The 22361-nt window shown below is 39.3% G+C and overlaps 3 protein-coding genes across 3 annotated transcripts in view; all 3 read left to right on the top strand.

Annotated features, from left to right (window-relative positions):
• Window positions 1–10234, top strand: part of LOC132787507 (uncharacterized protein C2orf42 homolog) — a 139686-nt gene extending 129452 nt beyond the window's left edge. The window contains exon 4 of the mRNA XM_060794585.1: window positions 10151–10234. The gene's annotated coding sequence lies outside the window, so the exon portion shown is untranslated. The remainder of the gene's footprint in view (window positions 1–10150) is intronic.
• An 8300-nt stretch (window positions 10235–18534) lies between these two features.
• Window positions 18535–18996, top strand: LOC132785671 (protein Diedel-like). The gene has a single exon (XM_060791868.1). The coding sequence runs from the start codon at window positions 18583–18585 to the stop codon at window positions 18928–18930; it is 348 nt and encodes a 115-aa protein (XP_060647851.1). The 5' UTR covers window positions 18535–18582; the 3' UTR covers window positions 18931–18996.
• A 34-nt stretch (window positions 18997–19030) lies between these two features.
• Window positions 19031–19496, top strand: LOC132785128 (uncharacterized). Its single transcript, XM_060791121.1, has 2 exons — window positions 19031–19036; window positions 19091–19496. The coding sequence occupies exons 1-2, from the start codon at window positions 19031–19033 to the stop codon at window positions 19472–19474; spliced, it is 390 nt and encodes a 129-aa protein (XP_060647104.1). The 3' UTR covers window positions 19475–19496.
• Window positions 19497–22361: the final 2865 nt, after the last annotated feature.

Genomic DNA, 22361 nt, shown 5'->3' with positions numbered 1-22361 from the left:
TGTTTGTTCTTGCAACGTTCACGTCACAAGGGTGCACTTCGACTAAATTAACAAGCAGCTTAACTACAACAAGAAAAAAAAAAAGGAAACATGCAACAGTTCTTCTTGCACCGTTGCTTGTCGACAAACAGCTGAAAATCTGCTGTCTGACCAAACAAAAGGTCCGCACAATTTTCGTGCAAACTTTGTTAACTATTTAAGACATAATTTAGCAAATTATTTTCTTCCACACGGTCGGAGGAGCATGAAGCAATGGCTCACAAGTAAATATTATGCAAATGAGCGCCTGGGGTTATGCTACGAAGTAGAAGTACAACTAAAAAAAAAAAAAAAAACAAAGGGGTAGAAGGGTGAACTTAGCTTAGTTTACCCCTTTGGCTGCTCACAAATGCAGCGAAAGTTTTAGGGCAGCAGCTGTTGGCGCGCATGTCCTTGCCATGCCAGTTAGTTTTTTAATCCTTTGCAGTTATTAATTTAATCGCACAGCTGCATCTCAAGCCCAAAAGTGTGTGCGTGTGCGAGAAGTGAGAAGATGATTGCAAGTTTTTTATGCCCCCAATCCAAAGTGAGCGATGGAGTAGGCGTGACTGCCACTCAAGCAGCGCACTGTGGGGTAAGGCGTATATATTTAGGCAATTAATAATGTTCCACAATTAATCTGCAAACAATTTATTTGGCAACTTTTGAAAGTATTAAACTTGTCAGTGCATAATAATATAATTTATGAATTCAGATTCTTATGCAAATGTTAATTTGATCCACAGTGCAGCGTGACAAGCGCTTGACACACAAGTGTGACTTTGACTTTAATTAGTTCATAGACTTTTGGCCTCGGGCAACAGTTTCCATTTGAAATATTCATGCATGCGGTGTTAAGGTCATCAATAATACGCAGCACTGTTTAATAATTTATAAACTATACTCGTACTATACAAAAATGCTTTCCAATTGCATGCAGAGAATTCAGAGCTTCAATTGATTACTCGCTCATACTCTACTTCTACCGTAGCATATTGAATATGTTGGCCATGTACTTTTGCATATATTTCAGTGTAATATTTGCTTGCGTTTGCAGCTCCTTTTATTTATTGGTTTATGTCCCTGGTTGCTGTTTTAAATAAAAAGAAAGAACACAAAAAGTCAAACAAAATACACAAAAAAAAAAAAGAAGAGAAAGCTTTGCATAAAACACATTTGAGTCGTTATTCGGAATTATGCTTTAACTGATTTTCGCATTCAAATGATTTATGTCTCCCGACTGACTCATTCACTTTATGCTTCAGAGTTCAGAGTGTTTTTGCTACCTGCACAAAAAAGTATTTATTCTCTGGGGATCTTCTCTCGCTCTTTATTTTTTTTTGCTCATTTTTCATAATTTTACATGTGATTTGAGTTCGAGTTTTGGTTCTTTTTTTTTTGCTCCTGCTGAAAAATCGATAGGGAGAATGGTTTTTTGAATCGCGCTCCATTCATATGAACTGTGACTAAATATTTATCAACAGGTTAACAAGCAGCTTAACAGCTGTCTGGGGTGCTAACGAGTGGGCGGCTGACTGCCACGCCCACCACATTGGCTGTGCTCAGTCATTTCAACGTCTATATACATATATCGAAAGAATTTTACAAGCTAACAAAATCATTTTATGCATCATTAACGTTTTTGTGTTTCATATGCAAATTGGCGTTGTTCTTGTTGCTTTTGTTGTTGTTGTTGTTGTTGTTGGAGCCGCAGACATCCGTCCAAAGAAAGTCAAACTTTTGGATGTGCGAGTGTGTGTGTGTGTGTGTGACTGTATGACCGCAGCATTAGTGAGGTTGAGTGCACAACGAACGACCCAACACATAACTGACTGGGCGAAAGTCAGCCGAAAAAGCTTGAGCGAGTCTTGTCCCTTTGCCTACTCAAACATTGGCCACATTATTCGCACGCAATGAGCCTTGAAATTTAGTTTTCGGTTAGTTTTAGGTCCTTGATCCTTCAAGTGGGTCCTCCTGAGTCTCGCCGCCCATCTCTCTGGGTCTCTGCATCGGACAGTTGATGGCAACTTTTCCATATGCCTTTGACAGCATTTTGATCATTTTTCACCAACAACGACGAAAACGATTTTTGTCGCGTCCGCCAGACCTGAGGAACTTAATGTTGCATATCTATTGAGTAAGTGTGTGATTGTGTGGAGCTATCATTAAACCAAATTAATTGCGTCAAAGGTAAGCCAGTTGCAATACACACAAAAGCCATCGGGGCATTTCGGCAACGTTTAATGCGACAGTGCAAAGACAACTGAACGCAATATGCACGACATTTAAACAGTCATTAATTAATTGTAATTAAAATCATTTTCTGCATTGTGGCAGGTCTCTCCCTACTTGCTTTTGATTGTGGCCTCTGTGATTGGAACTTAAATTGCAGAAGCAACCAGTAAAACCAGCGGCAACAGCAACGGCAACAGCAATGGCAACATCAATGGCAGCGGCAGCCGCTGCAACGCCTTTGTTCTTAAGCCGTGGGCGTGATGCCAACGAACAATGGTCGCGATAATTAACATTAATGCATAATTATATCAAGCGGCTGGCTGGCATTGTCAGCTTATTGTAAATTATGCAACGCAACGATAATGTCACAGGTCAGTCCGAAGATGTGAAATTCTTGTCATTATCATACAAAGAATTTTTATAAAAAGAATATTTTCCTTTTCAATAATTTATTTAACGATGAACCTCCCCTTAAAGACCAAATTAATTTACGAGATTTTGCGGTGCGCTGTTTGTGTGTACTTCAAATAAAGTTATTTTTAAGAGTCTCTTGTGTTTGCCAAGCTCCAAACGAAAACAAATTTCAACTTACTTTTATTTATGTTAATTTGTGAAAATCATTGAACTGAACTTCGCTTTCAAAACTTGTCGATTGTATATCATTAGTAACTAAAACGAAGTCAAAAACGCTGAAAACAAACATTAAAAGAGACGCACATATACATACGTACAAACACACACACACATATATAAATGGTAAACAGATGTTAAAGTGTCTGACATTCGGTTGCACATTTGTGTGGTGAAGTTTGGCGCCAATGACGGTGAGGAGATAAGTGACATTTGAGTGAAAGCTTTGGCTTTGAATATTGAGGCGTGGCAGTTAGTTCGTCTATCTATCTATGTGTGAGAGTGTGTGTGTGATATGTGTGGTTGAGTTTGTATGTGAGTGTGAAGTGAGGGAGAGAATGCAATGGTAAGCCAACAAATATTTATCTATGCCAGTGGCCATTTTGCCAGTGCCTGCCAATAAAATTGCCATTGCTGTCATTGTCAGCTTAACAGCAAAGTGAACAACAAATGATAGTGTCTACAACAGCCTGTGTGTGTGTGTGTGTGTGTGTGTGTGTGTGCGTGCACTCGATTGCCTGCGTGTGTGTCGATGTGATGAAATGCCGTTTGTCACTTGGGCTGTTTGCAGTAGTCAGTAGTCACTAGTCAGAAGCCGGAATTCGAGTTGGGAGTCAGTGTCGCATTTTGCTGCGACAATTGATTACATATGCACAGTGTGTGCAATTATGTCAATTAAATGAAAATTACTTTCTACAAGTACTTAGCCCAACATTTGCTCAAATCAAATCAAATCAAAGCCTTAGACTCTTAGAGACTCGACTCTTAAGTGTCTCGTCGACAACAGCACACAGACACTCACACCTCGATGGCATAATATTGAAATTAGCATTGACATTGAGTGGAGAAAGTGTCTCTTGCGCATTTTCACGCCAGGCAAAAGGCCAGAGTTAATTGGCCTTATTGATATGACGACAACAGCTGAAGCGTCAACAAAAACCACATCAGAATTAAGCAAAACTCTCAAGTGTAGAGGCAGCCAATAAGGCGAATACATAATTCATCATTCTAATTACAATTAACGTGTAAATTGCTAATTAATTTATTGAAATCTCGACATCAATTGATCCATAAATGACCGCTCATCAATGCGCACTCGTGCGTGACAATCAAATGCAATCATCAGAGATTCATAAACACAAACAGACACACAGACGGCAATTTAGAGAAACAACAATATGCATACATCTTGTTTTTGTGTGACAATTAAATGCTTAATTATTTAACAGTCATAAACAGTTCAAAGATAGAAAGTCAGATACAAATAGCAACATTAGATGCACGGCTAAAGATACACATGCCATGTGCTTTGGGCCGCCCGTCTCCCTTCTCTTCCCCTCCTCACTCCCTCACTGTATCGCTCTGTCTGCCTCCCAGTCCTGGCGCGCGTGTGTTAATGGCAAAAGCGTTTAATGTTTCCAGTCACGTAATAAATCTAAATCTGTGCCCTGTGCGCTGTCACTTGCGTTTTATGATTTAATTTGTAATTTACTCGTAGTGCTGCTCATCGTTTCTCTTACTGCCAATCTCTGTTCTTCTCTCCCTCCGTCTCTTGTTATTCTAGTTGTTGTTTTGTTTTTGTTTTCTGTTTTTTTGGTTTGCTTTTTTGGCAGTTGACTTGCGTTGCTATTTTTGACAACGACGCCTGAGGGTATGCTATGAAAAATAGAATGGCGAATGCCGCAACAACAAAAAAATGTGTCTGGGCCACGCATTTCGATTATGAGAGCTAATTTTTGTACGGGGAACAGTTGTTGACAATAGCCTAGTTGATATTTTCGTCTATTAAAGTAGACAAACTGCAGACAAGTGTGTTCGACTTAGAGATACCCCTTACATAAGTTAAATACAAACAAAACAGTGCAGTCTGATCATTAAAATATACTAAATAAATATACTGAACAAATACTGTGATATACTGAAATGTAAAGTTGGTATATTTAAATGCTACAGTGTGGTATTATATTTCAAATATACTAATTTACCGAAAATACTGAAATGCATTGAAATGCATATTTGGTATATTGATAGCCTACTATACCGCATTCAAAATGTATTATAGATTACAAAATATACCAAATCGCTAACAAAAACAATTAAGAATATTTCTTGAATACAATTTTCTAAGAATCATAAAGTTATAGTACCTATCTACCTTATGGGTAAAATTAAAATGGGCTTTTCAAATCCCACAAACGGCATACGGTCAATTCGTTACAGTTGAATCACATTTTGGCCTCTTCAAGTGGCAGCTACTTTGCATATTCCGCTTATCGAGCGCACAAATTGCATATGCAAAGTTTATTATGCCACACACACAGACACACATACAAACACACATGGAGTTTTCGGTTGCAGCCAAAAAACTTGGTAGCTGCAACGTGGGGCAATTCATTTTGGCCTTAGCTAGCCGGCTCAAAGAGAAATTACCTTTTCAGCAGCTTATAGCCACAACCCTTTTAAGTCAGACACGCCTACACGGCACACAGCACAGCATTTAAAGACCTTCTGCAGTCGCTTCTACTGCCTGCTGTTGCCGTAGACGTAGCAAACTGCCTTTTCACGCTTTGTAGTCTAGAAAATGTTCACATTTTTAGGCACGTTTGCCACGTCTCGGTCTGGATACGTTTGTCTGGCGTCTGCTGTGTCTACTGTGTCTGCTTCATTCACTCTTCTTTCAAACTTGCGGGTGTTAGTCTATATTTTTGCAACGCCAATTGCTTTCAACACCTCCAACACACTGCACACATACGCGCATTCAGTCTTTTGTTGTTGACCCTATGCTTGTGTTGTGTTGGCTTGATCCATGAAGTCGTATTCGTATCTTGGCCTGCCAGACCAGCTTTCACCGTCCGACATATTGCATTTGCCTCAATGGGCAGCCTAGCTGCGATGTCTGCTGATAGTCTGTGTGTGGCCAATGCTTCCGTTGCCTTCGTAAAAACGGAAACCAAGTGCACTAAACGATTTGCTTGTTTCATGTGCTGTTGAAGATATTTTAAACTGCATTGACCAGTTAGACATTTTGCTGTAAAATTAAGAGATCTGCTGCCTTTCTTTTGAAATATTGCGTATACGCCATGTGCTCGATAGCGTTGCCAACAAATTTATCAGTCCAATGCAAATCAACTTGCAAATATGTCTACACTAGACTCTGAAGTGGAGTGTAGGAGCAGAGGTCAACCTTTGTGGACAGGCGCAAAACGATTGCTGGTGTCGTTTATTAATGCTGCTGCCATGAAATATGCAGCACGTAAGCGACGCTGAAGAGCAGCTGGCCGAAAGGACTTTGGCATTTTATTGCATTGTCAATTTAATGGTGTGGAAATGCTTTACTGAACAGCAACAGCAAAACTAAAGACCAGCGTCGAGAAAAGCTGTTGGCAAGACTCTAAGCACAGGCAGAGCAAACAAATACAGAAACAAATACAGATACAGAGACTTGAAGCACACGCATAAACAAAGCAAACACAGAGCTAAGCCGAGTGCTAACTAAGGCAGTTAGAAGATGTTCAATGCTGGCTGGCAACGCCCCCCGTTCGTCCTCTTTCGGCCTCTGGATTCACATCAGTTGCAAGTAAAAATAAGCCAAACGTTTAATGCCTGCACAATATTTATTGCCATGTTTCATATTCGTGTAGATACTTTTTTGCCATCGCTACAAAGTAGCTGTACTCGTAGTCTCTGTCTGTCTCTCTCTCTCTCTCTGCTCTCAGATCTCTCTGCCTTGCATTGTTTAGTTTTGTACTTTCACTTGGCATTGTTGTTGGTGTTGGTGCTGCTGCTTCTGCTGCTGCTGCTGCTGCTATGTCAAGCGATTTATAAAATGCCAGGCAGCAGCAAGTGGAGAGGCCATAGAAGTAAGCAGCCATAAAAACAACAAACGGAGAGGCTGTGGCAGTGGCAGTGGCATTGTGCCACACAGCCCAGTCGTTGCTAGTGCGAGAGATAAACGGAAATTATTAAAGTGCTGCCAGATTTATGAAAATGTATTTGCATTTGGCTCAGCCTTTATTCTTCCCGCATCTTCATCTGAATCTCAGTTAAGGGTTTTACTCTGTCGAAGTGCATTTTGAATTTCTCGCTCTTTCTCTTAGTCCTTCTGTAGTTAAAAGCCAACAAATATTACTTTGGCTTTTTGTCTATTTATCAGATTTATTAACTCGACTACCTGCTCGAACATAAATTTTATAATTAAGTCAAGGCAATACTACAAGATGCTCTAATTCAAATTTGGACTAAAAGTCCAACATCAATTTGGATCAGTGAAAAACTGGCAATCGCAAATGACTTGCTTTATATTTTAGATGTTTTTTGTTTGTCGGCATTCTGAGTAGTTAGTTGTAGTCGTGTTGTTTGGTCAGAGCAAAGCACTGTCATAAATCAAATTATAAAATATATTGCTTATAAAGCCCATTGCTCAATTGTTTTGCAGCTGTAACCCAGGACAAAAACATCGAGTCGAGTCGTGTCGTGTCGAGTCGAATCGACGGCCACCTCTCGCCGGAAATGGCGATTCATTATGAATGCATGCTGGTAATTTAATCGAAGGCAATAAATTGGCATTTAAATGTAATAAAGACATGAAAAATAATTACAATTGCTGAAATGGATGCTTTATTGCGAGTATTATTATTGTTATTGTTGCTGCCATCAGCGAATTTTATACAATTTTTGTATTATGCGCATATTTGGGACTTCATTTGCAGCACGTCTCCCTTCCTCCATCTCCCTCTCTTTTTCATCCTCTAGTGCTGCTGCTGCTGCTGATGTTGTTGACCAAGCGCATGACAGTTAAGTGACATTTAACGGTTAATAAGCCTGACAGATTTACAACTGTCAGCGACGTTTAAAAATAATGAACAGCAAAGTCAGACACACAAAAAAACGAGCAGAAAATAATAAAATAAAAATATAACAACAAAAACAACAGCAAAAAAGACAACAACAACAACAACAAAAAAGGGAGGCTGACTGAATAGCCAAGCGATTTGGCCAAATTGACTGCGCAAAGTGAATTATTAATGTCATGTGGGCTGGCCCAGTCGTTACTTAGGCTGAAGAAGAACAGATTCTCTAGCCTCTATCGAAATGACACTAAATGTGCGTCTATTTAGTTCCAAGTGTTGAAAATTTACTGTGCGTATTAAATAAATGCGATTTTTCCGGCACGTGAATGCGTCGCACTATGTTAACAGAGATCAGGGCCAAAAAACAGCTTCGAAACAACGCAAGACAAAAGCAAAAACTAAACGAAACAGAAACTGAAACTGAAATCCAACACTAAACCGAAACGAACTGAAACTGAACTGAACTGAAGCAAAACTGAAGACAACAACTGAGGACAACGCTCATAAAACATAAATTTAATTTATGTGCAATTTTAGCAAGTCGTATAAATTTTCGCAGGCGAGAGATGAACACAAAAAAAGCAAACACAAAAACAATAACAAAAGCATGAAACACACAGAAACACAACACAACACAAAAACAAAAAAATAAATAAGAAATGCCAAAGTGGCAGTGGCCAGCTGGGCAAGGAAGCAACTCTCTCGTTCTCGTGCTTGTTCTTCTTCAAAATGTCCTTGAAAATGTTTCTGTTGCTGTTGTTGTTGCTGCGCTTATTTATAACCCAACTCGCTTTGCTCGGGTTGAAAGGGTATAAAAGAAAAGATATATGCTGCTCTGATAGATATCCTTGTTGTTGCCGTCGTCGTCGTTGTTGCTGCTGCTATTGTTGGCTTATATGAGCAATTTATGCTGCCCGGCTGCTTGAATGTTAATGAATTGCTACAAATTCATTTCGGTGTCACAATTTCGGGCAAAACCGTGCTGGCTTTAAGATGCCCGCCCCCAACTCCAAGACACGCAGTCGACGTCAACAGATATTAATTTAATTAAAAAAGCCAACAAACAACGCACAACTACTTACATACTATATAGTATATATACTATATAGTGTAGCAACAACTGTAATTCAAAGGCGTCAGTTTCATTTTCATTTCGCTGCAGCTCTGTTCAAAGTTTTCTTTAGCCATGAAGAGGTGGAGCGTTTTGTTTGTTGCAGTTGTGCAACTTGTTAATAAAATAAATTAAATCTTAAGTACTCCACTTGCACTTCCGCTTCCACTTAAGGTGCCTGCAACAACAGTCAACGGACTGTGCTTTTAATAACTCACAAATTCTTAACGCATGCCTCTTGCCTCATGCCGCAATCAGGCTACTTGACGTCTGATGGCTGAGTATGCAAGTGTATGTGAGTGTTGTGTTTCATCATTATACCTGCTACCCATAGGGTAGAAGGGTATTCTAATTTTTGTGCCGGCAGGAAATGTATATAACAGGTACAATGTATAAAGTATATATATTGTTGATCAGCATCAACAGCCGAAACGATGTGCGCCTGTCAGTCTGTCTGTCCATATGAACCTTGTTTCTCGAGACTATAAGAGATAGATCTAAAGCTTTTCTAATAAAGTTTTGTTTCGCATTTTCACCACGCTCACATCTGCAACAGCAAATCAACAAAAAGAAGCTTAATTTTGAAGCCAGAGCAGCGCCATTTTGGTATCTGGTATTTTTCAAATGCAGTACTTCATCGATATACCAAATATGGCCTTTGGTAAATTGGACTATTTTTGCCGTACATAATTTAGTATTAAAATAGGCAACGCGTATCTCATAGTCGAGTACACTTGTTTTTCAAATGGAATTTATTTAACATTTAATTTGTAAATTCCTATCGCATAAAGTTTTTAGCCCCCCATCAACAACAGCATCAGCAGTAGCAGGGAATAAGACATTTTAAAAAAGACCCCCTACATGTATGTGATGTGTTGTGTTCATAACAAGTTCTCACTTGTTACTACAGTAACACACATTCAAGTGGCAGAGGGGGCGGCTTTTAAACAATTTAATTGCAAAATTCGGAAGTGAAATATTTTTGTATGGAAAAAAAGAGTATTTACTCTATTGAACTATTCACACTCGAAAGACAAACATTTTATGAAATAACCTAAGGCAAGTTATTTACAACAATTATTTAAATATTGTTAAACTTTGTGTATTCCAAATATTTATACAGATACAATGTTTAATGCCAACAAATGATCCGATTGAATTTATATGCCGAAAGGCAGTGAATGTTTGATCTGTTGCCGATGTTGCTCGATAATAACTCTCACTATATTGTTAAATATTTTATGGAATTGAATCTGTAAAACCCTTTCATAACTATGTATTTATTTATCTCTTCTTTTCTTTTTAGTTTTGTTGTGTACTGAAGGACGCGAAATATTTAATAAATGAAGAGGCCAAATAAAATAAATAAATGCAATGACAATGAACAAAGATGGTGACAATGGGAGGTTTTTATCAATATCATACATCATTTTATCAATATTTTTTTGGGAAATATTTATATTTTTCATCACGCGGTGGCGCATGCACACATATTGTCAAATTATTGCAACTTTTTAAAAATGCATGTTTAATGAAAAGTTGCAAAATAAAGCAGGAAGGAACATTTAAATGGCCAATGGCCAAAAACATTTTGTGCGTAAATCCTTTCTACTGAACAATTTTCAGCACTTTTTCTACTATGTGCTGAATCGGGTATAACAAAGGGAAATAGTTGCTGCGATATTTAAATTGCATATAGGGTAAGTTATTAGTTGATCATTTGGCTGCGAGTAAAATACGTTTTTTTGCTGTTGTTTTAATTTATTAATTATTCGAAATCTGAGTGTGCAGCGAGGAAACCTCGACAGTGAATGAACTGCTGACAGCGATTTTATCAATAAATTAAAGTTCGACACGACTAAGCTTGAATTTGAATGCTATGTGTATGTATTTCAATTGTTTGGAAAACTAATTAAGAGTACGTCTACTTCTGTGTGCATTAGATTCGCACGTAGTAGGAATACGAAGAAGAAGATGGGGTAAACATGCCGCCCGCATATCCTGCGTCATATTCTACACATCCCACATCCTGCTTATCTAAGCTTGCCCCCGGTCCCGAGTCCCGAATCCTGTGCAACCAGCCCGAGAGATTCGCGTACTAAATCCGCCTTAACGCATCCTTTGTGTGTTTACCTTGCCGGCGGTTTTGTGTGCGACAAAACAAACACAAAAAGGAAATAGATTTCCAGGCAGACTCTTATGGCAAAGTCCTTTGCACTTAGTCGTAAGCCGCTCGACGACGACGACGTCTTCGCCACACCGCGTTGTCCCCGACAACGGCCGCCGAAATGCTTTCAATTATTTGCCGAGTCTGCTGTTAATTAACATAAATTAAAAATCAAAACCACAGCATTTCAGCTAAGAGCGGTTTGTGTGTATGTGTATTTGTATGTGTGTGGCAACAAAGATGGGGACTTGGGGCATGAGACTTCGCCTAGCGCGAAGCTTTTCCATTCGTAATGATGTGTGCTCTACATAATTTTATGAGACTCTGGACACGTGTCTTGCCGAGTGGCTCTAATCGCAGTATTTGGCAGCTACGCACGTTGCAACCATTAAAAAACAATTTGAGCTTTGACCCATTAGAAATTAATATTTACTTATGCCAAAGCCAGAGAAGAAAACAAAAACCAAATAGACACTTAACAGACGAATACTTAAAAGATTGCAAGTCCAATGAAATCTCTAGCATAATATTTAAATTTAAATTTATTTAAATGCTTCTCCACACTCCGCAGCAAGTGTATTTAAATTCTAACAGAAATGTTTGCAATATTTGTTGTATATATTTACGTTTTGCAAATACTCACGCGCTGCATTAATGCTTTTTATTTTGTGCTTTTTAATTTTATGATGGCTCGCTTAAACGCTTTTTGACCTGTGACTTATTTGCAGGCACTCGTCGTGATAATATGCATACGTTCCATTCGAAATTGCACTCGTATCCATATTCGTATTCGTATTCGTCGTAGCCTTAAGAGTAGTTATGCAATTAAAACACATTATGGCGTTCAAGTTGGGCAGCTTATTAAAAAGTTAAGAACGTTAATGCATTATAATGAAATGCACTTCAGGTATTTGCATTGTCACTTAACGGTCTTAATTAATTTACGCGACAATAAATGTATTTAAAAAGCGGGAAAAAGAAACTGAAGCCTTAAGGCGGCAGCAGGAGCAGCAGCAGGTCAAAGTCCAAATAGTCACAGCTTAATTATAGCCTTTCCCGCTCTCCTGTTCTCAGGTCTGCTGCTCAACCTGTGGTCACATTTAATGACAGTTCAGTAGTCAGTCTGGTCGTGAATCAACGGTCAGCGGTGGATTTAAACAATATCCACGACGATGACGATGACACCAATCAGTTGAGGATTTATTGATGGCGTGCGTTGTCTGCCGTTCGCTCGTCTGCTGTCGACATTCAGACAGACGTCTATGGATTCAATCAATGACACCGCAACCGCAATATCAACTGTTTAACTGGCCGCTCACAGTTCGCTCGCTTGTTCGCATTGTGCGGTAAATTATGAACGTTCTTGTTGCTGCTGCTGCTAGTGTTGCAGTACGACTTCAATTATTGTTAATTTATTATGATTAATTTGCAGTTTTGCATATACGTAGAAAATTGCCCAGTCATAGCTACAATCTATAGTTGAAGGAGTTCCTTGTCTATCACATATTTGTATCTCATCTATGTTGCTGCTTTATTTTGTGAGTCATTTCAAATCTGGCTCAACATATTTGCGGTTAACGGTTGATAGCTTTTTGAATATGTTGGCAGTTTGTGTCGACGATGTGTGTGGTAAAAGTTTTCTACTTCTCGGAGATATGCTGGAAAAAGCGTTGTGGTAAATATTTGTTGTCTGTCCCAAACTTCTCTCATTGGCTTTGCCTATGTTTTCGACATTTCATTTGGCAACACAAAACCAAAAACACAAAAAAAGCGAAAACAAAACAACAAACAGCAAAAAAAAATCTATGCCCTGCCATTTGAGGGCATCGTAAAAACAAAAACGAGAAGCGCGTACTTCACATTGGCAAAAAAAAAATGGTTAGGAAAACTGCTTAGGCAATTTTCAAGTGATGTCCTTCTCTGTTGGTTGCGATAAGTGTGCTTCACTGTCCCTTGCTCTGTGTCGAGCATTTGTGGTTAGAAACACACATACATACACACATACTCAACACACACACACACACACACACGCACATCACTTGAATGGCGGCCGGCAAATCCCCAAACTGTGTGGAGTGCTTCAGCTCTCGGACCTCGCCTCGACTGGAGCTAAGTAACTAAAAACAACGACAACAAAAAGGCAAAATGCCCATAAAATGGACAACAGCAAACGCGCGCTGATAAGCTGCAAATAATTTGTATGTTGGAGCAAAAGAGAAGGCGACAGATGAAACATAGACAAAAGCATCAATATCAAAGGCGCTTCAAAAAACAAAACAACATTCAGAGACCAAATGTCTCTCTAGCTCTATGTAGAGTGTGAGTCTAGTATATGGTTGTTAAGGCTTTATGTGCGCTGTCATATCTCTAAGGTCATAACACAGGCAAAACTGATGCCAGCTGAAAGATAGGTTATATATTCATTCAGCCAGTGAAGCAGCTAAGCAACAACCAACTGACCAACTTCTGACTTCTGCTCGGAAGGAACTTTGTCATACTAGTAAGTGCAACATTAGGCACCACATCATCAGCGAAAGAGGCCTAATTAATTGCAATTATTCGAGTGTGAATAAGTCACCAAAATGTTGACAGCTAGCGCCAACATTTCGCAGTAATCGGTAATTATGCTAATTATATAAAATTTCTCTACTACTGCTAAGACAATTTGCAACGCAGCCATCCAGAAATTCAGCATAAAATAATGATAAGCTAATTAGGAAGATGTCACATAATCCAGCAAAGATAATTCTTATTTTTCAACAACAGATTCTCTCAATTTTGTTTCAGGCTGTTGTTTGTTTACTTTTTGGCAACATTCATATCAAGTATGGATTTACATATCAGCATAGCATTACATTACTTGCATCTCGTGAAGCGAATAAAATTGTTGCCGCATTGCATGCGATAAGCTGCCACAACACACACACTCGACGCTATGCGTTGCGTTGTGCTGTGAATGCAACGTTGCAACATTCGCAATTTCGCATCCAATAAAATTTGGGCTAATGCAAACATCGCTGCAAAAGCCACTCGTAATATTTGCATAGAACGCGTTTCTTTTTGCTCCTCGTTCAACTCGCACAAAATGTGACCAAAATGCTGAAATGAAATCGGAAACTGCCATTAACGACTGCAGCAGCAGCAGTTGTTGTTGTTGTTGGCCGCGAATTTGTGTTTGCCTCTTCTGCCAATGTATCCCTTTTCCTGCACCTTTCCCTTCTGCTTGTTCAATTCACAACCTGTTTGTGATCGGTTAACAGTTTAAAGCCAAAGTTATGTGCGAATTGCGTTTCATTGCCAACCATCGATTCTTGCCGACGAACTGCGGTTTAAATTTCAATAAAATGAAAATCAAAATATTGCCAACGCGCGCCGCGGAGAGAGACGTGTGTTGAAGCAGTTTTCGATGGATTGCGGTAATGGGCGGGTGGCAAATGGGGAGTGGAGAGTGGAGAGCAGAGAGAGGGCGGGGGTGGCACGTGCATGGCACTGCGTAATGCTTAATACGAAATGACAGAAAAACAGTGGCACACAAATCGCTGCCACATACAAATGCGAAGAAAAAACCAAAAAAAAGAGCAGCACTGACTGAAATGGTTCAAATTTTTAAGTGAAATGTGAAATACACTTACATTCAATAATACTTATTAAAGCTGGTCTAAATTTCCAGTTATCTTCATGATTCTGTTATCCATAAACGAAACTTCAGAAGAGAACTGTAAATTAAATACAACAAAAATAAAATATACTTAATGAGAGATATTTAAAGCAAGGTTAAGTAAAATTAAAATATTAGTTATAGTACCATTTTATAATATCGTAAATGTTCTTTACTTTTGTATTACAAAAGCAATATGAATATGTATAGGTATTAATAGAAAAAATAATTTTGATTAACTTTGGATATATGTAAATACTATTTAATATCGTTTAAAATTAATTTAAAAAATAAATAATAACTTGAATATTGATTAAATAATGTTATTCAGAATATAGTAAAGCCGTAATTACCAACCATTTTGATACTTTTTAATCAGTTACTTATTTAATGATAAATTCGAAACGTTCTCGACAAAGTGTATAATAAGAAAGAGAGAAATATAGAGTGCGACAAAGAGCGCAAAAGACATGGACTCCTGGCGGGTTTTCGCGGAGTGTGGCTGAGAATGCCAGTGGCTGCCTCAACGACGCTGCGGAGGTGGAGATGGGAAGTTGAAGAGACGGAGGACGGAGGACGGGGAAGAGTGGTTTCAACAGCCGCACAACGCATGACATTTATGCCCGACATAATCCGCTTACACAACAGGATAACAAGATGAGCACTCGTACATTTTTAATACGCCCGAGATACAATAATTTATATGCGTGGCACGTAAACGGCAAGGTGACCGTCCAAGGAGCCGCCGCCAGCAGCGTTAAACGTAAACAAAAATTGCGACTAAAGCTCGTTGAGGCTGCTCTGCTTGGGAGACTGGGCAGCAGCAGCAGCAGCAAGAGCATTTGTGCCTCGTTGCGTGTGGGGCATATGCGATGTGGCGATAAGCGGCAGAGCAACAACAAGATGGAAGGAGAGAGCGGGCGGTGAAAAAGCAGTGTCAGAGGCACATAAATACAAATTGTTATGGCCAGCAAGAAGCTGTGGATGTGTTTGCTGCTTGACCACGACAACAGCTGCATAATGAACTGTCACACAGTTAGTGATCAATTAGATTTTTGAGGCCATCCCCGATACCGATACCGAGATACAACATATAAGCCAAATCCCTTGCCACTTGTGGCTGTTATAAGGGTTGTGCTCAAAAGTAGGCAACGAGTTCAATAAAACACAAGGAAAACTAAATAAAAAAGGAAAAGCAAAAAAAGAAAGCAAAGCAAAGAACAAAATCCAAAGCACGTCAAGAGCAATGTCAAGACCTAGTAACACACACACAATCAAGCAAACAAACACACACTCACACACTCGCACAACACTTGTGGGGTCCCCGCAAAAAAAATTTATGCGCTTTTCAATTGCTGCCGGCCTTTTTAATGCCCCCAAAACGAAGGGATATGTTGGCTATATCATAAAGCGCGTAACGCGCAGTAAATGAAGATGAAGATGCTTAATATCATAAAATATTTACGGAAATTACCAAATGGAAAGCAGCATATTGCAATGATCAATTTATGGCTATTAAATTGAAAGGCTTGAATGTGCTCATAAGAGTATATAAGAGTCGGATTTGATTACTGTAAGCGACTTCGTTTTCTTTTTTGTATTTTTATATTTTTTGGTAGCATTTGCTTTTGTCGTTGTTGTTTGCCTTTGCCTTTTGCGTTTGCGTTTGCTATTGTCTCCGTCTATGAACGTGCGTAGAACGGCGTTAAATTTGGCACACCCACACGTGCTCATGTCAATATTCAAGTATACGTGGGCGTGTGTGGAAGTGTGCAAAAGAACTTTATGGCTTAAATAAGTCAACAACAACAAGACGAGAGGGTGAAGGAGGTCGGAGCAGTGCAAATAACTTTGCCGTTGAGCAAAGTTGTGTTTACACTTTCGTGGCTTTTGTTTATGATGTCAAATAAAAGTGCACGACAATACCGAATAAATATTTTATTGCCATGGTGTCTACAAAAAAAAAAAAGAAACAAAAAAAAAGCAAAACCAAAGCAATCCAAAAGTAACTTTAAGAGTGCGTTCTGTCTACTTTTTGACTTGCGAGATGTTAAAGTCACAATGTGTGTCTGGCCAAAGAGAGATCAAGATCTCATCTTGGCGAGCACATAAACAGCTTTTGACAAATGTGTGCCTAATAGAAATAAATGCAAATATAAACTTGTCCATTGTTTAGATGACAACGGGCCCGTCGCCTGTCAGACACGGTCCATTTGTCAGAGCCGCCCCAGCTCCCCAGTCTCACTCATTGCCTCTTCCTTTTCTCTGTCTCTTTCCTTTTCTTGGAGTCAAGCAAAAAAAAAAAGTGGAGGCTTTGCCATGTGGCGGCTGTCTTCGCTTTTATTGTCGCACTCGCACGATAAACATCTTCGACTATTGCCGACTGTATTTCAAGTTGGCCCGACTCGCTGCTTATCATTAAACATTATCGCGCAACGTATTTGACATTCGTTTTGGCGTCTTCACTGCTTGCTGCCTCAGTTTCTGTTGCTGCCTGTTTTTTATTGTCCCCGTTAACCACAGAGGCGGCGCGATACTCATACAGTTCCATTGTCATTGCTTTGTTGCTTTTATGTTGATTAAATTATAAAATATTTACTAGCCCAATGCTGCCACAGTGTCTCTGCTGTATATAAATTTCATTTTTAGTGTGCCAAAGCCAAACGCGACGTATACTTAACATAACATTCCTGAATATGTTAAATCGCACTCACACACTCACACACAATTGCGCTGTTTAGTTTATGAAATCACCTCAGCTCATATTTCAATACTACAGCAGCCGAGAGACTGCTGGCTGTATTCCATTTAATCACATCATTTCCAATCGATTTACCTCCAACAATTGCCAAGCCTAAGCCCAGGCTTAAATTCTCCCATCATCAATAATAAATGGTTTTGTTATATTCCCCCCACCAGCATTAGAATATAATGAAATGCACTGCTAACTGCAACCGTAATTCAGGCTTCAGTCTATCCCAAAACAATACATTCACTTTCTACCAATAAGTTTTGGTAGTTATAACCGATATCCATTCGTCTGTCCGTCCGTCCTGTCCGTTCGTTCTGTCTGTCCGTCCTGTCTGTCCGTCCTGTCCGTCCGTCCTGTCTGTCCGTCCTGTATGTCTGACTGTCTGTTATGTTTTAACTATAGTTTTTATGATTCCTGATTAGTTGCGATCGGGTCTTAGATTCTATAGCTAACAATCTGGTATATTTTACACTCTGTGAATGTAGTACTACATCAAAATACTAAATATATCATTTGGTAAATTTCTAATATTTTTGAGGTATGTACATATGTATATTCTAGTATATTTTGCACTCTATGAATGTAGTACTACATCAATATACTAAATATATATTTGGTAAATTTCTTGTATTTTTGTGGTACATTAATTTGGTATATATTAAAATTAAAACCTGTTTTTCAATAAAATTGGGTAGCGTGTGTATAACTCAGTAGAGTACACTCGACAGTAACCATCATACTTGTTTCTGTTTTTAATTGTTAAATCTAAACTATTGTTGAACATTCAACTATTGTTGCATTTCATTGTATTCATTTGGATTTAAAAGCTATACAAATGGAGCGAGATGTTTCAATATAATACAGAGGCAATAAGGCTAAAAAACTGAACATTTGTAATACACCAATGAACATCTAAAGAAAAAACAAATAATTCGCAAGCAGAAACTAACTAAAATCCTCAAGTAAGTAATTACGTTAATTATCGAAATATATAATTTTTTTTTTGGATGGCCAAAAATATAATATTTATTTAAATATCAAAATTCGTGAAAAATTGTTGTCAACATAAAAGTCTCTGAAATTTTTGTCATTTTGAAGTAGTATTTAAAATTGCTGTATACTATATTTTTTTTTTATTTTTGGATTCTTTATCAGCAAATAATGAAGACTGAAGCAAGCTCCCTACTTAGTTTTCTAATGGCATTCATATTTTTTACCATGCTTTTTCGCACCAGTGAAAGTGTTTGCTGTCCATCGAAGACCATCGCATTTCGTTTAAACGATGAGAATGATGTTTGCAGTTCCTATGAGGCCAAGTCAAAGGGTAAAGGAGTCTGCAAAGTGGATGTTTGTAATGATGGCACCTTCGTCAAAGGCCGTTATTGTGGCCGTGGATCGTGCAACATATTTGGTTGCAACTGCTCAGGCGGTTGTCGCAAAGGAGATGCTGCAAAAAACTTCGTCGACTTCTACGGTGATCTGCACATAAGCGATGTTCATTTTATATAGATAACATTATCAGTTAAATAGCTAGCAATTAATCGCAGACAAACAACTTCCTGTATCACAATTTGGTGTCAAAAATCGAATTAAAAGAAATTATGAGCAAATGTTTGTCTTATCGAAACATAAACGAAAGGTTTTTTGTCACTTGATAAGTTTATGAAAGTCTTTACTCGCGCTTCCACCTTTAATACAATTAATCTTTGTTTATTCACTAAAGTTACTTGTGATCATTGCCACTGCATTGGCTTTGCTGCCTTGCATCGACAGCAACAGCAGATTGCTGCAAGCCATTGAAAATTCTCTACAAGCTGGTGGACAAAGGCAATTCACCAACTGTGGCACATTCAGTGCCAAGTACCATGGCCATGAGACGTGCGAAAAGAAGATCTGTGGCAAGGGCGACGCTGTCGTTGGCACTTGGTGCGGCCGTGGAAGATGCAACCCCAGAGGTTGCCACTGCAGAAACGGTTGTTTGACCGGCGAGGCTGTGGCAAGCTTCCGCTTGAAGCATGGCCCGGATAACTTTGTCTATATGGGTTATGCTTAATAACACGCGCGATAAATAATTAATAAAAAAAAATGGAAAACCTATAATGAGATTAATCATTTGCTGGTACAGTTGCTTATCGAGTTTCGTGTGTACGCTGGGCGCTGCAATCATTTCATTTATCACAGCACAAATTAAATGTTTTGCCATCCATAAAGTATCACGTGAGCAGTGGTCGTAGTTGTTGCTGTGGAAGCAACCCAAGCTGCAGCAAGCAACTGGACCAAAACAATCCCTAAACAAAGCAGCAGCCATAAGCTCTCACTTTAAGAGCTACCTTGCCAATGTAGGTAACCCAAATAGGAGCTTGCACCTGACAGCCATCTACGAGCAGGAGCAGCAGCAGGAGCTGAAGCTGAAGCTGCAACTCTACCTGCTGCCGTATCCTCTTGCAACCAACAGCTGCAGCCACAACAGCAACAACAACAACAACACGTGGCTGGGGCAGTTTATCAATTCGTACCACATAGCAAAAATTGATTGCAACGATTTATACTTTCTACTTCCTTTCACTTTATACCATCGCCTTACCCAATGCGAGTACATTTTCATCCTTGCTGCGTTCTGGGTGCTCACTGCTCGGTGTTCAGTGCTCGGTTCTCGCCTTTGTCCTCTTTCATCTTGTAAATACTTTTACTATAATATCCTTTCATTGCTTGTTTTCACTGCAAGTGCCTGGCATTGTTTGCTGTACTTGTACTTCAGCTAGTTCTTTTTTTCTTCCTTTTTTTTATTTTTTGCTTCTTTGTGTGCTTTCTGTGTTATTCTTATTCTTATGAGTGTTGTTGTTATTGCATTTTCTTTTGCTTTCATTTGGTTCGTTCGTTCGTTCGTTCATTCGTTTCTTTCGCTTTCGCTTTGTCTGAATTGGACTGGCTCCAGAGGCTTCCTGACGCATCCTGGGGTTGCCCCGTGTTGCCAATCTTTTGTGTAACACAATACAATGTCCTGCGGTTGTAAAACGATTTATTTTGTTATTGATTCGCTGTAAGTGCTCCTCTCCCTCTCTCTCTCTCTCTCTCTCTCTCTGTAGTGCTGCTGCTGCTGCTTCGACTTCTTCTTCTCCCGATATGATGCAAATAATGTAATGGCAGCTCAAGGCATTCGCGCTCCTTTGCATACCCATCCCACTATCCATATCACAAGCCACAGCCAGCCAAGCCTCCTCCTGCGGCAAACTCTCCCTTCTCTCTGTGTTATTCCCAATCGTATTCTCGTACTCATTCTCGTGCTAAACATAAATAAACATTTCGCCGAGATTATTGAAGTTTTATAACTCATTTCTGTCGATTGGTGGGCGCGGCCAGCGATGTGTATAAATAAATGGGCGCACATTTGATACGCTCCAGGAGGGGCCAAGAGACGCGAAAAAGACGACGGGCAGCGAAAATAGCGTAGCTTCTTCATCGAGTCGAGTCGAGTCGAGTTCATGCCACACAGTGCTACAGACAGCTGTCCTTTGGGCGCCTTTCAGTTTTCGTGTTGCTGCACATTTTAATAAATCGCTTACAAGAGCAGCAGCAACAGCGGTGGCAGCTAACGTAGCTGCCCTGAAACACAATCCAGACCTGACTCGCAGTCGCAGTCGCAGATGTAGATGTAGAGCAAAGAGAAACGTAGCCAGAAATGGGGGCATGTGGGGCACGGCACGGCAGCGAAGGCCAGGCAGCTAGCAGCCAACAGCACAATAAGAAAATTCATGATCATAAATATCCTGCAGGCGTTAAACGTTCACATCGTTTTCGACGTCGACGTCGTCATCTCTGCCTTTAATCCTTGTGTTTTCGCATTGGCTCCACTCAACTTTTGCTTTATGCAAGCCCGACTCGACTTCACCTCTCTTATGCACCACTTTTGATTTAATATGCTCATTCCCAGACACCACAACACCAGCAACATCAACAGCAACATCCACAGCCACACAGCTTCTGCTCTGGTTTTGTGTTTTGCTTTCGAGTTTTTTGTGATTTGTGTCTATATTTAGATGGTGTTCGTTCAACGTCACATCATTGTTGCTCTCAGTGTTCTATGTTGTTGTGGTTTGGCATTGTTTCCGTCATGGCTTGAGCCAGTTGCTTTGTTTATTTTTCTATTTTTCATTTTTTTTTTTTTTCATTTCCAAGCCATTAAATAAAGCGCCCAACAACAACAGTTGTAGCTAAAGAAAAAAATAGAAAAATGTTCCGCATAATGATTTGCGACACATTTATTCGCAATATAAATTAGACAAAGTCCAACCAACCGACTTTGGTCAACTAACCACAAAAGGACATTTTGACATTTGCCACACATTCGATGTTGAGTTAACCAAACGCTTTGGTAGGCGTAACTTGATTTAAATTTATAATTAAAACAAAACGATAATTGAACTAAACTCTTTGCATTTTCTATTCTCTATATAGCTTTAACAACTCTACTCTACAGAAGGAAAAAGGGATGCTTATTCAAAAATATATATTCTTTACTTTAACTTGTGGCCATAACAATCCTTTTTGGGGCCAGACAAAAGTTGAGATGCTGCCTTTTTCTGCTCAGGGCCATGCTAGCCATAACTTGGCTCAATAATAATAAAATTCTGTTATTTTATTGGCAACAAATTTAGTATTGCAGAGTCTAGAGTAAATCGCATTAAAGCAGCTCCTGAAAAGCGTAACCCAAACTGTTATTACTTAAAGCATTAGACGAGAGATGGAGAAAGGAAAGGAAAAGGAAAGAAACCTTTGCCAAATTGGCACATGCTATGAACAGAGACTCATCGCTTATGCCATCTTTATGATTAGCGAAGCGACCCAAAAGCCAACATTTAGATTAAATAGCACATGCCACATGTGTGCGCCACACACACATACACATACACAGTTACACATAAATATATGGATTTATGCAT

Source organism: Drosophila nasuta, chromosome 2R (genome assembly GCF_023558535.2).
Source record: "Drosophila nasuta strain 15112-1781.00 chromosome 2R, ASM2355853v1, whole genome shotgun sequence".
NCBI classification, from domain to species: domain Eukaryota; kingdom Metazoa; phylum Arthropoda; class Insecta; order Diptera; family Drosophilidae; genus Drosophila; species Drosophila nasuta.
Note: the sequence above shows the minus strand (reverse complement) of the source record. Positions and strands in the feature narration are given on the sequence as shown.

What these genes read in the sequence shown, in the direction of transcription:
- LOC132785671 (XM_060791868.1), top strand. Translation starts at nt 18,583, where the DNA reads ATGAAGACTGAAGCAAGCTCCCTACTTAGTTTTCTAATGGCATTCATA.